The sequence below is a fragment of the Calypte anna genome, chromosome 4 (assembly GCF_003957555.1).
Source record: "Calypte anna isolate BGI_N300 chromosome 4, bCalAnn1_v1.p, whole genome shotgun sequence".
NCBI lineage: Eukaryota > Metazoa > Chordata > Aves > Apodiformes > Trochilidae > Calypte > Calypte anna.
In genome coordinates, this window is record NC_044247.1 from 16,528,765 (window position 1) to 16,546,015 (window position 17,251).

At 53.2% G+C, this 17,251-nt stretch overlaps 1 protein-coding gene across 1 annotated transcript in view; it reads left to right on the forward strand.

Moving 5' to 3' along the window:
* MID2 (midline 2) overlaps positions 1 to 6,836 on the forward strand; it is a 51,007-nt gene extending 44,171 nt beyond the window's left edge. Inside the window, exons 8-10 of the mRNA XM_030449273.1 lie at positions 1,153 to 1,314; positions 3,130 to 3,337; positions 3,846 to 6,836. Coding sequence (XP_030305133.1) covers positions 1,153 to 1,314; positions 3,130 to 3,337; positions 3,846 to 4,248 — 773 coding nt within the window. The 3' untranslated portion in view covers positions 4,249 to 6,836. The remainder of the gene's footprint in view (positions 1 to 1,152; positions 1,315 to 3,129; positions 3,338 to 3,845) is intronic.
* The last annotated feature ends 10,415 nt before the right edge of the window (positions 6,837 to 17,251 follow it).

Sequence of the window (17,251 nt, forward strand, 5' to 3'; positions counted from 1 at the left end):
GGCTCAGGAAGGCTGTTGGGTGCACTGTGCAATATGCAGGAAGCTGCTGGAGAAAGTTACTGCTTGTGACTTAAAGCCCATAAAACTTCTGTCCCAGGTGGGACAAACAAATGGTTTGTGTCCTCTGGGTCAGGAGTGTCCCCTGTCAGGAGTGTCTTTCTTGGCCATCTTTGGTAGCTCTTCATAGAAGGAGTAAAGAAATCATCAGTTAACATCTCAGAGGAGAAAATGGGTAAAATATTGTCACTTGCAATAACACAGTTGGGTTGGGGTGATGAGAGCGTTTGAATCCTGGCTGAACTCACATGTGAGGAGATGCTGGAAATGGTATGGGCTGACGTAGCAGAGCGTGAGGAGGCTTCCATGGGAGGAAATATCTTCTCAAGGAGCACACAGTTGGCCTGTGGAAACCATCCCCTTTGTGTTCTCTTTAAAGCCAAGAACTCAGCACGACTTGGACATTTTTAAGGATGATGAAATCTGCAAGAAATAATTTTTTTTAAGCTTTGGTAAAGATAGAAGCCCTCAGTCTTCAAAACTTCTTGTTTGTTTTGGGAAAGAAACCTGCTTGGAAGGCCAAATTGTTCTCAGACTGTCATTTGTCAATCACCTTGTCCAAAGCTGGTCCGTGTCTGCAGGGGGGTAACACCTACCAGTGCTTGGCTCTGACAGGAGCAGCTCTGCCTGTAGGATGTGAGCAGTATCACATCTGGTTTATTTTCTACTTCAAAAGACATTGCTCTGCCACCCTAGGCCATCTCCATGTATATTTTAGACCAAATCCATGATGACAAGGACTGCAACCTGCCCTTGTCCTCCAGCTGAGCCACCCCAGGGATAACCAAACCCCCAGCCTCGGCAGAGGGGATGGGGAGCACTGCCCAGCCCTGGATGGAAGGTCCCACTGCTTGAGTTTCTCTTTGTGCCCTTTCCCCACCACTTCCCACAACAGCATCTCGAGATGCCAGCACCCCACCCCTGGCTTTGTGGGAGCCATGTTATGATTAAAAAGGCTCTTGGGGTCGCTGGGGTTTATCACAGAAATCTCAGCACGAGGGATGCACAGCCGGTGGGTGCTGCCTTAGCAGCTCGTGGTCGCTGTGTCCTGCCCTTTCCTGGGCACAGACCTCTCCCCTCTCTTCCATACCCCAGGTCTCTACAACTCCATGGACAGCTGGATGATTGTCCCCAATATCAAGCAGAACCACTACACAGTCCATGGGCTCCAGAGTGGCACCCGCTACATCTTCCTGGTCAAGGCCATCAACCAGGCAGGCAGCAGGAACAGTGAACCCGCCAGGCTCAAGACCAACAGTAGGTACCTGGGTGCTCCTGGCTGTGGTGGGTGGGGGCAGAACAGCTGCAGCAGCACCTGAGCCCCCAGGGGTACGGCCAAGCCACACACACCCCCAAGCCTGTGGGTCCTGGCAGGGTGATGGAGACCCCTATGTTATTTAAATTATTGAATGTTCCTGTCTTGCTCAGTGTGTCAGCCCCTTCCCTGCCTCAGGGGGTGATCTCCTGCTGCCCCATGCAGTGCTGGGGCTCCCCTCAGCTCCCTGCTCCCATCAGCACCCGTCCCACAGGTCCCTGGGATCACTGGGGCTTTAGGAGGTGGTGCAGGTCCATCTGCTTGGTGGCTTCACATCACTGGGCTTGTGGGGGCTGAGGTGTGGAGTTCTGGGGCAATTTTGTGCTGGGGCTTTGCTCACAGAGAGATGCTGTTCTAGGGAGCCATGATAAGCAGTGCCTCTGGGGCAGTGGGGAGGGGGCGGGGGGGCACCTCGGGGCTGCCTGGGGACATCGCAGGGCAGACGGCATGGAATGGAGAGGGGGAAATAGGTTGGTTGAGGCTTTGCTCCATGGCCAGGTCTCCCCCAGTGCTGCCATCACCCCTGGGCTTTGGGAAGGGTTTATCTCCTCCACCTCCATGTTTTCTTTGCACGACTTTAAACCAAATGAAATTAAAGCAAGGTGGTGGGGCTGGGGCAAGCTGCCAAGAAATAAACTCTAATCTAATTCTGCCTTGTAGATTAAAAATGTATCCCTCCTGCTGTGGCTGTTTCTAAGTGCTTCCCCGTGCTTTGCAAGGTGCTGGCTTGGGAAATATGAAATGATGTGAGGGAAGGGGAGAGGGGGGTGGGCTGCAGCAACAGCTCCCCGGGTATGGGGGTTTGCTCTGAGTCCTACTGCTGAGGGCTCCTCCTCAGAGGAACTGATGAGATAAAAGTTACCTGAGTGACCAGCCCAGGGTATGTTAATGGAAAGGGACAGGAGGAACCAGTAACTCCCACTCTCATTCTGGGGTGGGACTGGAGAGGTGCAGTGACCTGGGAGGGAAGGGGAAGGTGAAGGAGGTGTTGGGCAGGGAGCAGGGATGTGGTGGCTGCTCTGCTCACGCTGTCTCCTGCAGCCCAATCCCCCCATCCCCAGGGTCCCTGAAGAGCAGCATCTGCTCCAGGGGGGAGCCAGGCTGGCACCCTGCATCTCCATCCAGCACAAACCAGTGGCAGGGGCTGCACCCGTGGTGACCTTCAGCAGGGCTGGTGGCCCTGAGCAGCGCTGTGACTTCTTCTCTCCTCACACAGCTGGTTATTTTTGTACCTCACTTCCTCAGATCTTGTCTCTTTGCATTACTGCCAGAAAAAGCTTGCTGCAGAAATAGTGAAATAGCTGGAGGAGCAGAGGGGGGAGGTCACTGCCAATTTGCAGCTTTACTTTCAGGCCTCTTAGCTCAATTATCCAGCAAATTGGGCTCCAAGGAAAATCAACAGGAGCCACCACCAGGTATCAGAGAGCAGCCACCTCTGCCAGCACAGCCCAGACTGTCTGCTCCAAGTGCTGAGACCTTGTTTGGCAGCCGAGAAGGGCTGGAAAACCTTGGGTGTGCTTCCTCTAACATGTACGAGCAGCCCCTGCTCTGCAGGGAGCAGTCTGCAAGAGCTGCTGATGGGGATCTGGGGACAAGCTTGATTTTGCAGCCCTCTTCTGTTGTCCTCAGCCAGTTGAGGTAACCTTTGGCTCCTGGAGGATGTCCAAAGAGCCTGGGGCAGACATTCCCTGGCACATTCTGCCCACATGATGGTGGTAACAATCATAAATTGTAACCCGTGTGTCCTGTTCTCACAGGTCAGCCATTTAAGCTAGACCCTAAGCTGGCTCACAAGAAGTTGAAGATCTCCAACGATGGGCTGCAGATGGAGAAGGATGAGAGCTCCTTGAAGAAGAGCCACACGCCCGAGAGGTTCAGTGGGACAGGATGCTATGGGGCAGCAGGCAACGTCTTCATTGACAGTGGCTGCCACTACTGGGAGGTGGTGGTGGGCTCCTCAACCTGGTAGGTAGCACTGTCACCTTCTCTCCCCCTCCTAGAAGGACTCAGATTTATCCAGAGATGTTGTGGGACACACCAGGGTTAAAGGCCAGGGTTTTGGCAGAGCTGCTCATGGGCACAGAGTCAATCAAGACCTTAAATCTGGGTGGCTGTGGCTTCCAAGAGATTTATGAGTTTCTCCTCTCTCTGGCAGAAGCTTTTGGGTCTAATCCAGTCAGGCTGAAGGTGAAACGTGTATCTTCATTCCCCTTAGCTGCAGAACATGCTAGAGCCTGCCAGAGTCAAATCTCACCCGATGATGGGGCAGAGATGCAGCAGGAGGTTGCGCGGGGAGGGAGTGATGCTGCTCCCCTGCCAAGGCTCTGTGAGTGCCTTTTCAGTCACTGAAGCTGTTGCCGTGCTGATTCCATAGTCAGGTGGACTTGAAGCAGGGGGTCAGCAGCTGCTGGGGCTGGATGTCATCCCGTGCCAAGTCTGGAGGTCACTAAGTGAAGCTTCTCCTCTCCTGCAGGTACGCCATCGGTGTCGCTTACAAGTCAGCCCCCAAGAATGAGTGGATCGGGAAGAACTCCTCCTCTTGGGTCTTCTCCCGCTGCAACAACAACTTCGTGGTGAGGCACAACAACAAGGAGATGCTGGTAGAAGTCCACCCCCAGATGAAGCGCCTCGGCGTCCTCCTGGATTATGACAACAATGCACTCTCCTTCTACGACCCGGCCAACTCCCTCCACCTCCACACCTTTGAAGTCTCCTTCGTCCTCCCGGTGTGTCCCACCTTCACCATCTGGAACAAATCCTTGATGATCCTCTCGGGTCTGCCTGCCCCGGACTTCATAGATTACCCAGAGCAGCAGGAGTGTAACTGCAGGCCCCAGGAGTCCCCGTATGTGTCAGGGATGAAAGCCTGTCACTAGGCTCCCCGTGGTGCCACCAGCCCTGCCAGGGGGTCCACTGGGAAGGTACCACCAGGCAGCTTCAGCCAGCGGTACCATCCTGCACACAGCTCAGTGCTTTCATTTAAGGAGGAAGAGGAGGAACCTCTGAGATGGCCGAAAATAAACTCCGGTTGGCTCCGCTTGCGCCTGTGGCTCCGCAGCCCCTGGCTCTCTGCTCCCCTCTCTCCTGCAGCTGATTGTCACCTCGATGGTTTTGTCATCCCTCAGGTGCTGGAGAAGCTGGGATGGGCTTTCAGGTGACCTCCCGAGGTGCTGCTGTGGTCAGGGGGACACCTCGCATGTCCCCGGGTTGGAGCAGGAGGGGTTGGGTTGGCTTCCTGGAGCCTGCTGGTGGCTTGTCCTGAGAGCCAGGTGGGACCTGAGCTTCACCCTCCGGGGAGGACTTTCTGTTTGGCTGAAGTCTGGCAGCTTCTCCGAGGTGATATTGGACAGACCCCTGGCACTCAGCATGTGTTGGCGTTGGTTACACAGTGGGTGGTGTTTTCATGGTTGGGTGGTGGTCCTGCAGTGGATGATGGTTTTATTGGGTGGTGGTCCTGCAGTGGATGGTCTGCGAGAGCAAGGGCGGTGCTGGGGGTGGTCCTACCACCTCTCCTGGTGCATGCTGGCTGTGGGCCCTGTGCTTGGCTGGGATTGCTGTCCCACAGTGGAGGGCAGCTGGTTGTGGACTCCCTCCCCACCATGTCTTCTCCTTCAGGAGCTTATGATCACAACAAGGAGCGTCTCACCCCCACACAGAGCTTTGGCAGATGCTCCTTCCTGATGCAGGGTCCAGCCAGATGTGCCCATCAGATGTGGCTGTGTGTAGACCTCCACAGGCTTCTTGTCTGGTGTCCCTGCAGAAAAAACACACCTCCCCGTGCTGAGCAGAGGGTCAGGTCCTGCCCAAAGACCTCTCGGTGCTATATGACCCAGCATCTCAATTTCTGACCCCAAATCTTGGCTTTTGGTTTGTTCTCCATCATGGTGGTGTGTGCATGGAGCTGTCCTGCTTGCTCCTGGTTGTTGGGAGCTCTTCAGTGGCCTCCAGTGCTCCCAGTAACCGAGTCCCCTAGCCAAGCTTCGGTTTCCACTGTGGCTTTATAAGCACGGGTGGATGCCAGGGAATGATGCTGAGGTCGAGCAGCACAATGGCCCAAGCTTGAGCTGTGTCCCATGGTGTTTGAAGACTCCATTTTCTCTTCTGTCTGTGGTGTGGCACGATGGCTTGGTGGCATTGCACAGGGACTGTCAGGCTGAGACCTCGGAGCTCTGCCAGCCTTTCCCTTTCTTTTTTCCTTTGGACCTTGCTGATAGGGAACTACCTCAAAGCCCAGCCTCAGGGGGAGGTGGCTGGCTCAGGCAGGGTGACAGCACTTGGAGCCCTGTCCCAGAGGGCTGTGGCAGAGGCTGGTTGGACTTGGTGGAAGCTTTGTCCAAGAGTAGGTGCTCCTCACCAGACACTCCTCCTGGAGCCCGGTGGTGGCAGCGGCCCGGCAACAGCTTTGTCCAGGGACAGGAAAAATCCTGTTCCCTGGCACAGTGTCCCTGCACCTGACCTGGGTGACATTTCTGGTGATGCTGTGGGTAGAGAGGTGGATGCCACCTGCAGGGATGGGACCTGTCACCTGCACTGCCACCCGAGAGGGATGTTCCTCTGATCCCAGCTGCCGTCCTATGGTGCTGGGCAGGGCTGGTGGGGCCAGGGGGACCGAGTGGCTTCACAGGCTCCTCCTGGCCCCAGCGCCCGGTGGGGTGGTGGCTGCTCCCAGCACACAAGCACAGCTGGTTTGGAGAGCAGCAGCTGCTCCCAGCTGGGTGGCTCCCCAGACCCGTGGGGGGCTGTCACTGGAGTCTTTTCCCCTCTCGTGGGTCCATCCAGGGCAGCTCAGCCCCGGCCCTGAGGTGGGTGTCGGGGTGGGTGCCGGCACCGCTTTGGCCACCGTGTGCTGGAGGCTTCTGCCCCGGCCCACGAGCTCCTTTCGTCACATTTGCACCTGATGAAATTGCACTAATGGCGGTGGGACTCCCCCCCGCCCCCTCGCCGGCAAAGTGGGGACCCCCGGGCAGCTCCCAGCGGGTGGGTGGGGGCCGGGGAGCCCTTTCCCCTCACCCACGTTTTCCTCCGCTGGTTTTGGGGAAGTGAAGCCCCTCTCCCCCCCAGTGTCACTGCGGGGGCCGGGACGCCCCTCTGTCCTCAAAGCTGCCCGGTGACTGATGACGCGTGGTCCTGGCAGCCAATCACAGCCCGCGGGATGCAGCCCTTGGGGATCAATTAGTGCGTTTCCCACGGCCCCGGGGGGACAGGACACGGGGGGGGTGGGGGGATGGGAGGGGATGCTGTGGGCTCCTGTGCTCCCGGTGACCCCGCTGCGTGGACTTGGGACGTGAACCCCCGTTACCACCCCACTCCTCTGCCACGTGTCACATCTTTGTCTGGGCTCTGCCCGGGCGGGACTGTTCTTCCTGGTATGGTTTTTCCCTTTTTTGTTTTCGTTTGATTTTTTTTTTTTTTTTTTGAAACTTCTTTGTTAATGTGTATATATATATATAAAATATAATATAATATATATACGTTACTGGATACGTCTGTGTGTGGCGGAGCCTGTGCAGGGTGTGGCAGCCCTGTCTCTGGGATGCCCTTAGCTTGGCATCTTCCAAACTCCTTTACAAAATCGCTGACCGTGACCCTCAAGGTGACCGAGTCCCGGGCGTAGCAATAAATCAGCGGCACAACAGGAAAAGCCCTGGGTGGGTGTGAGCCGGGCTGGGGGTGCAGCCGGGGGACCAGGGCAGGGGTGGGGGGGATGGGGACGGGGCCTTGCTGTGACAGTGTCCCTGCCCCTGCTGCAGGGCGAGGCTCAGCACCGCACAGGGCGGGTCTTCAATCCCGGTGTCTGCCCAGCAGCAGGGCCAGAAGCTGTGCCGGGAAACAGCCCCTGGAAAGCCACCGTCCTCGGGGGCTGTGAATCACACCCGCCCCGTCCCCCCTCCACGGGCTGATGAAGGGAAACTCCACACCATCACTCCGGAGATTGGTTTATTGTCCGTGTAATGACTGCATTAATCAGGGAAATGAGATGTGGCTGAGAGGTGGGGGGAGGCACCGCAGGATCCTCAGAGCTGCATCCTGTAGCTGAGCTTCATCAGCCTGGCCCTGAACCCCCATGTCTGGGATAAACCGTGGGAGCAGGAAATGGTCTAGGTGGGATGAAGAGCACCAGGACAGCAGGGAGGAGGCTCGCTGTCACCAGGACTGTGTGGGCAGCACCTGGCTCACTCCAGGCCAGGGATGAGAAGGGAAGGGCTGAGGGGGACATGGAGCAAAGGGAGGTCATGTGGATAGGGATCAGCCCATGCTGAGGTGGCTGCCCCAGGCAGCACTGTGTCAGTGTCTCCTCTTGAGTCCTCTGCAGAACAAGTGTCATCATGAGACCCTCCTTTCTCCTGCTTTCCAGCCAGGGCAACCCCTGGAGGGCTGCAGCAGCCCCAGCTCGAGAGGTTGTTTCCAGCCCCTTGGCAAGCAAGGTATGGACCAGGGCTCTCCAGCCACAGTTCCTGGAAGGCAAGGGAGGTTTTACACTGTAAAAAGGATGTAAGTGCTGCTCATCTTTATTTTTACAAAGCTGGTGTTGGCCAGAGAGCAGGATGGAGCTTTTTTCTCTTCTTGCTTTCTCTGGTGCCTTTCCCCATTAACCTCTGGTTTCTAGGAAACGATCTCTCTTGTTGATGGGCACCTGTGACAGTCACTTTAAACCCATTACTGACGTGACAGGTTGCTTCATAGAAAGACTTCTCTGAGATGAAATGAGCTTTCCAGGAATGTGCTTTAAACACCCGAGGCTTGGATGCCAGGAGCGCCACAAATCACATTGGAAATGGCTTCCTCACCCTGCCGGGAGGGGAAGGCTCAGCCTGCCAGCTGCTGGGGTGACAACAGTGACACTGGGCCTGTCCCTGAGGCCTGGCCCGGTCCTGGGGGGCACACTAAGAGCCAGGGGTGCAGGAGGAAGCTGGTTTGAAGCTGTTGTGTGGCTGTGGGAAGGCTCCTGGCACGTTCTGGAAAAGGTTGATGTTGGCTTTTTGTTGTTGTTGTTTTTTCTTTGTATTTCCTCTGTAGTACATGAAAGAGGAAATTCAGAAAAGAACCCTTGCCAAAGCTCAAAAATCCCACTGATTTCATGGGAGCCCCGGGGCTTCACCCCTTCTCTGGGAAGCTGCAAAGCAAGGAGACAGGACAAATTACTTCTTGTGTATCACAAGTGACATCAAGAGGCAGCCTCATCTGTTCCTGTCTGCCAACGCCAAGGGCTTGCACTGAGATGTGATAATCCCAGCCAGGAGCACAGAGCTGCAGTCCTCCATTCATGAGTGAAAATTCCTTTAACTTGTTAATTCACTCCAGGTTTAAAAAGAAAAGATGAAAAAAACCCACCAAAACAGCTTGAGAAATGGAGAGAACAAAATTACCCCCCTGAGCCATCCATAGACTGCGTGGGGTGAGTGATTGATAGTGTCTGTGCTATGCTGTCTGAACTAGCCCCAAATTAGTCCTGCTTAATAGAACTCTAATTGAGATTTTAAATACTCATCTGAACTCATCTGAAGTTCCAGCCCCTAAAATTGACTGCTCTTCATCACTAGACATGCCAAAGCAATGCTCACAGAAATATTCTCCTGGCCTGGTTATGGGATGGTGGATGATACCTGGACCGAGACCAGTGGGTACCAGTGTCCAGGGACACCAGGCCAGTGGTGACAAGGTGTGAACCCATGGGACCTGGCCACATCCCCAAGCTCTCCCAGGAGAACATCTCCCGGGAGAGGACCAACAAACCAGGGAGCATCACCCAGGAACCTGTGTGGATCCTCCTGGAGAAAGGCAGCCAGGAGCTGCCCTCCCACCCTTGTGTGGGGGTTGCAAAGCTGAGCTGGTCCCTTCTCCTGAGGAAGGCTCCTGTCAGCATCTTGCCCACCCTGGAGTGGGTCCCCGGTCAAGGCAGGAGCAGCACAAAGCCTGTCAGATGGAAAGAAGCCCAGTTCTCCATGGCAACCAGAGAGAACTGGGTCAGCTGCGGGATGCGGGGAGGGAAGAGCTCCCAGGAGTTTTGAAAGTAAACACACATCCAGCAAGGTACCAGGAGCTGGGGGATTGGCACCCAGCACTCCCTGAGCCATGGGGGGATGGGGAGAGGCTGTGCCAGCTCTGGAGGATGCTCCTGAAGTCCACCCCAGCTGCACCAAGCCAGAGCTTGTCAGGTTCCTGAGCACGGCCAGCAAAGACAGCCCTTGGTGGCCGCGGGCTTCTGCCTGGCTTCCCAGCAGCTGTGCCTGGAAATGTGTCCTTCCTCTGCTTCTCCTCCACGCTGAGCCAAACACCTTCTCCTGACCTGCTTTCCTGTCCCTTCTGATGGAATTTGGGCCTTTTTTACCTGCAGAGCCAAGCGGGCTGCTCCTCCAGCAGCCACAGGGGAAGCATCACCACTTTCACGTGATCCAAGGGTTTAGGTGACACTTGGACTTGACTGATATTTTATGTACCACAAGCATGGCAGTCACTTGTCAGATCTTTGCCCTTCACTTGTCATTGAAACCCCTGAGGTCTGTGCCTGCTGTCCAAGTGTGTGACCTTCCTGCTCGCCAGCAGCATCTTCAGTTGTAAACGCAGTTTCTCAGTCCTGCTCCACCTGGCAAGGAATGAAACACTCTTCACATTCACCCAGCTCCTCGAGAGCAGAGGGACAGTGCTGTTGACAGCAAGATTGGTGTCATTGCAGCTGGATGGTGACAGCATGGACACAGCAGCATCCTCTGAGACACCCTCGAGCTTCGGTCCTTGCACTGTGGTGGAGCTGGAGCCCATCAGGCTTGAGGGCTCACGGCCAGGCTGGACTGTCCCCTGGGCCAGGATGAGGTGACAGCCAGGTGAGCACATCCTCCCATGGATGGCATTCAGTGGGAGCTGGTATAGCCCCCAGCACAGCCGTGTTTGGGAGCACCATGTGCTGGATCAGGAGTTTGGTGGCTTCCAGACACCATCTCAGCTTGGGCTGGGGTTTGTCTGGGAAGGAAAGGGCTGTCCTGTGGCTGTCACTGTTCACAACATGCAGGGATTGTGCTTCAGAGAAAAGGCCAAGGGGGCACAGGGCACTGGGAAGATAAAAATGGGGCCAGAGGGGGGAAAAAAAGTGATGTGTGCTTAGTGGGAGTAGGAGGGTTTGAGCAGGTCCTGTCCAGGGCCTGAGAGGAGGTGAGGATCAGGTTCATGTGGCACAAGAAGACCAGGGAGCTCTTCTCCCACCTGCCCTGGAATGGAAATCTTCCAGAGCCAGCTCTCACACCTGATTGTCTGTGCTCTCTGTGCTGCCTCATGAGATGTTCCTCAGTCCCTTTGTGCCCCAGGGCAGCTCAGAACCTCTTCAGGTGTCAGGGGATGGCCCTGTCCTCACCTCTCTGGCTGCCACACCAGCCAGGACCTCCTCCAAGAGGGCTTCCCATGGTGATTTTGAGCTCAGCTTGTTAAGAAACTTCACTGTGAGAAGTCACTGCCCCTCTGGACAGGCTCTGACCTGGCTCAGCTGCAGCCAGGAGCTTCTTGGACCTCTTCTCTGAAAGCTCTCTTCTGAACTTGGGCTTCTCCATTCTCCACTGCAGACCAAGAATGGTGGGTGCACTGCACATGCTCCCAGAGCTGCTGGTCAAGCCATGGACCTGAGGGATCAGAAACAAAGGTAGTGAAGGAATTTGTAATTAAATTGCCATTAGATGGGTAACAGATTGTCTGGCAGCTGACAGTGAGTGAAAACACTCCATTCTGTCATGTTTTATCAGCATGAAAACCATTTGCAAGTGCTCTAATTACATTCCTAATTGCCAATGTGATTAGGGACCTGCAGCTGTTCATTAAACGTGTGTCACCCTCAGCCAGCAATCTGTGGGACAGAATATTTAATTACTTGAATAGCACACTGTGTGAGGAGAGGTGATGGACAAGCCTGGAAGCTGAGTGAGGCGGAAAGGTACTTGTGGGTGGTGGTCATCTCCTTCCAGCTCTGGGCACTCTCTCATACAACCTCTTGTAGGAACTTATTAAGCATCATCATTAAAAAAATTAGGTTTCCTGTCCGTATGACTCCCACAGGAGCTCTCCTGCCCTGATAGGCAAGAACTAACTTCTGATTTCCAGCCCCATGCTCATCTTCCAGCTGGCTCTGCTCTTTGTCAAGAGCTTCTTGCTTCTGTTTCCTTCACTCCCTCCCAGCTCTTCCCCAGTGACCAGAGCTTGCCCAGCTTGCACTTGAAGGATGGAGGCTCCAAGGTGCTCAGCTCCTTCCCCTGACCCTGTGTCTCTCTTGGCAACTCTTCCACCCTTTTCTTTCTCAAACATCAAATCATTTGGGTTGGGAAAGACCTTTAAGATCACTAAGTCCAACCATCTCAGATGGGGTCTGACCTTTACTGAGATGGGTGGAGGTGCTGGGCTCCCCCATGGTCAGCCTTGGGCAGAGCTCAGCACGCAGGGATGATGAGGAGCTGGGTGTCCACTTGTGGGAAGTGTTGTCTCATGCGGGTGGGTCCTAGACAGAAACTGGAGGGTTATGAGAGCCAAGACAACTCCCAGAAGAGTTTTCTAGGGAGGTGCAGTGTCCTCCTTGTCCGGGTGCTGGTGCAGCAGAGCTGCCCACACGCCCCAGACTGAAAGAAGGGGTTTGCTTCCACTTTGTATGAGAGTGTGTCCAGATCAGCTCATTTCTTCAAATTTAACACAGCCTGGTGCCTTAAAAATATTCTTGGCCATACCAGGGAGAGTCTTAGGAGGCTCCACCTTAATCCCTGTTTAATTTCCACTTAAGAAAATGTCATTGTGGATGTTTAATTAGAATTAATTCTGGGGTTTTGTACAGTTACTTTCACTTAAATAGTCCCAGTTTTTCCTGACTCTTCAAACAGATACTAAAGCATACTGAATCCTGCTTGCTGTTCATGAAGTCCAGCCTCTGCTCAGGCAGGCTGGATGAAACCATGGCTTGCTGGAACCACAGCTCAGTGTCTGGGTGCCATCCTCTGAGGACAGGGAGCCTGGACCAGCTGGGCAGGGGAGAACTGCAAAGCCTCTTGTGCCTGCTCATACCCGTCACACTCTCCTCCAGCTTCAAAGAGCTCTCTGGAAGGGTCCCCCCAGCCTTGCCCCAGTGCCTGTCCCCAGGAGGACACCCCAGCCACCAGAGCCTCATTGAGGAGGAGCTATGGCCGCGTGGGACCACCCAGTCCGTGATGGGGAAGCTTTGGATGGAGCCTTCTGCTCCCAGACATCCCCGGGGGCCCTCCCTGCTGAGCCCTGTGCTTCTGCTCCAGAGACAATTATTCCTCCTCCAATCTGGTCACACTGGTTGGGTTTTTTTTTCCTCCTTGCTCAAGTGCAACACTTTACACTTGTTGTTATTGAATTTTCTCTCATCGATTTTTGGACTGTTTTTTCTGCACGTGTTGATTTTCTGAGTGCCAACCTCCTTCTCCCACTGCCCCTCCCCAGGCAGAGCCCTCTCCCCTCCCCTGGCAAAGGGGGACACAAATTCTGTCTGTCTGTCTGTCTTTTCCAGGGTTGGAACCCACCTAGAGCCAAGTGCCACGGGCATCAGTCCACCAGCAACCCAACCAGACTCTTCCCCTTTGCATTAGAGTCACTGGAGAGACACGGAATGGCAATTACTTCCTCTAATTAATGGCCAGGTTTAACCAGGGCCAGGCTTCGCCCCGTCATTGGGAAATAAGAGACTCCATGCCAGCACTTGAGAGTCATTCCCTATAAAGAGCTTTAAATGAAGAGCTTGGAGCTCCTTGTTACAGGGGGGCAGTGAATGACTGTCTGTGTCTTGAGGCAGACACATTATTTATGGAGCTGGGAGAATTCAGCCTTTCTGGTCTGCTGGAGATGAACCCGAGCTGGGTGATTGAGGAGCTGGGTGTCCCTGGCACTGCTTTGCAGCTCTTTGTTGCCAGAGGGTACGACATTATTATTCAGCTGTATTTTAAGAGATTCAGATTTGTCTTGGCTTTAATTAGACTGGTCTCTGTTTAATCTCCAAGCGTGGACAGGGCCGATGGCAAATGGGAATAGGACTGAGTTGTGTCCTGGAAAACCTCCTGCCTCCCAGCCATCCCAAGGTGTGCAGCTCCCATCAAGGATCACCCCCAGGTGAGCTCTTTGGGGTCATCCCACAGCAGGTGATCCTGCTCTGCCAGGGGGTTGGATTCAATGATATTTCCAGGTCCCTTCCAACCCCTGACATTCTGTGATGCTGTGAGAGGGGCTGCTAAGAGGGAGAACAGGGCTCCCAAAGGCAGAGAGTGTTCACAGAGTGTTAAACACACCTGCAGCACCCTCTGGCTGGGAATTTAAATGAAATTGTGCAGAGGAAAACAGGCAGGGGTTCCACACAGTGTTAGGGTGGTGAGGAGTGTGGGGCTGCCAGTGGAGGCAGCCAGGGCAACTTCCTGATGCCATTATTATCTCCTTCCCTGTTAGAAAACAAACAAACAAACCCAAGATGAGGTTTTATCAGCACATCTTGGCTCCCTGGGGAGACATGTGCTTTAGAGAGACCCCAAACCTCCCACAGGAGGAGGGACTGAAATCCCCCTGCCCACTCTCTGGAGCTGCTCAGCCAGGATTGATCAGGAGGTCACACCAGGTGATGGGAACTGTAGAGAAACACTGTCAACCAGGTGCCTTGAGTTGCCAAAGAGTGGGTGTGAGTCCACCTGTGCCTGATTAGGACAGGCCCCTATTGGGCATGAGCAAGACCAGGGGGCCAATAAAGGTGGGACACACACCCACAGAAGGCAGCTCAGCTCACTCCTGTGCGAGGCAAGGGAGAGGTCAGCAGCTCGTCGAGCCTCTGGAGCAAGAAAAGCTCTTCCTGCTACACTTCTACCCTGGAAGTGCTGTGTGGTGGCTGGAGTCCTGGAAGAGACCAGCAGCTTGTCGAGCTTCAGGAGCAAGAATGGCTCCTCCCGCTACAGGGAACAGGCTGGTGAGATTAATGACTTGAACAATTATCCAGGAAGGAAATAATATAGCTAAAATTCTTCAGCCCGGTGCTGTAAAACACTGCCCTGGCAGGGGAATTGCACAGGAGCATCACCCCTCAGCAGTGCAGCCCTGGGCTTTGGATACACTCGTGTGGCACAAAGGTTTATTTTCCTTCCATAGCACATAAAAATCAGCACAGGTAACTTTCCATCACTGCCAGCTTTAGGGTACTTGTGCCAGGCTTCTTCCCCCACTTCCCAGGCTGCTGAGGAGAAAGCTGTATCCTCAGCCCAGAACACCTTCAAAAAATAATTTTAAAAAACAGTAAAAGCCTTATTACAAAACCAGATGAAGAGCTGAAATAAAATTAATGTACCTAAGGCAAAAAGAAAAAAATTCAAATCAAAATTCTCCTTTTCACCCCTTTTTTTCTCTCTCTATGTGTGTGTGTATTTATACACACACACACACACACACACACACACACACACACACACACACATATTTAAGGAACTTCAAACATTTTCCCTTCAGCTCAGCTGGTCTTTTAACTCATTGTCAAGTGCTTTTTAAAATGAAAAGACATCGGAATTCCTCCTCCTGAAAAATGCCAAGACCCAGTTTTCATACCAACCATTTCAAACCATTTATCCACTCAGCAGCTTTTCAGATGGAGGAATCAGAGAAGCTGCACAGGCATCTTCAGGCATCTGTATTTTTAAATTGAGAAAAGGGGAAAGCAGCATGGTCCAGAACCCGCTCCCTCCCTGCCCCTCCCTTCCCTTGCAGCTCCACACACAGCTCTCTGAACAGAGGCTGCTGCTCCCATGGTTATTCCATCCTTACCAAGAAAGGAATAAAATGAAAAAATCGTGGTTTTCATTGACTTGCAGGCAAGGGGGAGCTGGAGCTGCAGCTGTGGGGACCAGCTCTCCCTTCTGTCAGCTCCTCACAAACCTAGAAATATAAATGAAACAAACGGGGGGGAAAGAAAGCAAACAGAAAAAAACCTGGGAAATCAGGGATTTCACCTGGTACCAGGTGATTTCACTGCACTTGGATGGTTTTTAAACAGTCTGGCTTCTTCCGAAGCCATTGCACTGGGGGTTGCTATTTAAGCCAAAAAAAAGCCCAGATCAGGAAGTGTTCTTTCTGCCCAGAAATAATTAGGAGACATTTTTTCCATATGAGCCATTGCTGTAATGTTCCTCATTAAAATATGCAGATATCTACAGAGTTCTGGGAGCATTCTGTTAATATTTTCAGCATTTATGGCAAGGTTTTAATTTAAGAATTTTTTTTTTCCTTCCTTGTCTTCCCAGGCCTGTAACAGGCTGCCTGGCACAGCCCTGCAGAGGTGGCCCCATGGCTCTGGAAATCCAGGGATCCTCTGCAGCCCCTGCAGTGGTGCCCAGGAGTGTGCTGGAGCCAGGCTGAGTTTCCCAGGGCTCTGATGCTCACACATCCTCATCTCCATTCTCTGGGGGGTTTTGCTGGGAAAGAAAACCTTTGGGATGAATGAGATCTGTTTTGCTCCTGAACAAGGATGTGCCAGCCACATAGGATTTTCCAGGAATGTCCACGTGTTCTCATCCCAATTTAAGCTGTGTTTGGCTCATCATTTTTTGAACCCATCATCCGGGTAAGCTCTGCCTCCTGTGCCCCAGCAACAGCCCCTAAAAATGTTGTGTCCGGGGCACCTGTGGGGTCTGAATGAAACCAAAGACCCTCCCCTGGAGACCAGCTCACCATCTCCGAGATAATTATTTTTTAATTATTATTTTTCAGGAGGATAAGCGTGGAGGCACACGATCACCTGCAATTAGATGGGAGGGAAATTGTCCCCGTTGCCATGCAGACAGTGACAGGCAGCAGCACTGAAGTCGGCAGCTGTCAGGAAGCTTGTTCTGGTGTCAGCACAGGGCTGGGGGAAAGCACAGGAAAGAAGAACAGGAACAAAGGTGTGAAAAGCAAAGGAGATCAGCAGCAAAGGGAATCAACCATGAACAAGACCAACTCCAGATCCATATCACTACAAACACCTCCTGAGGTGGCAGCCGCCACGTGCTGTCCCCAGCATCGGGGGACACTGACCAACCCCAGCATGGTGAGTGCCACCCAGCTCTGGGGAAAACACTGCAGGGACAAACACATTTCAAAGCCATTTGTGTTGTCTTTACATGAATTTTTCCTTTTCCCCAAACCCTCCCCAGTGTTTAAATCCAGGTGGGTGAAGGTGCCCGCTGACCCGCATGGGGCTGCAGGAGATGGACGGGCTGGAGCTAAGGCATGGGGGACATAGTTATTATTGATTTTCCCTGGCAGCACAACCAGCACCCACAACAATGACAACCTCTCACCAACTGCTTGACACATCTGTAATCCACATTTTCTCCCCTTCAGTACAAAAGGTCTCCTGCCCTGCTCCCCATGTGCTCTGACAGCACACACACCCCAGCATTGCAAGGTATTTATTTTCCAGCCTGGCATTAAACCCAGGAAATAAACAAAACCTATTCTGGATTTCCCCAAAGTCAAAAAACATGGCAGTTTTTAATTGAACTAAATTTGATTTTTTTTTTTTTCAATTTTATTTCATTTGGAGGATGTTTGTTTCATTTTACTCTGAACAAAACTCATTCCACATTTCAGATCATCACTCTGCAAAGAAAAATGGGATTATTTGGTTTAAAAACCTTGGAATGAAACAGCTTTTCCCTGAACAGTTACACTTTTCAATTTACCTTGGGCATTTTAATAACTTTTCTCAGAGCCATTTTCCAAGGCATTTCCCAGCAGCATGCCACCAGCTCTTCTTTCGAGCAAGAGATTTCAGCCTTTGCCAGGCCCTGCTGCAGCAGCCCCAGCCCTACTGAAATTGCACTCCAACCCTATTACACTTCCAGCCAGCCCAGCCCCTCCCTTAGCTTCTCTTGCTGCCTGGCAGGG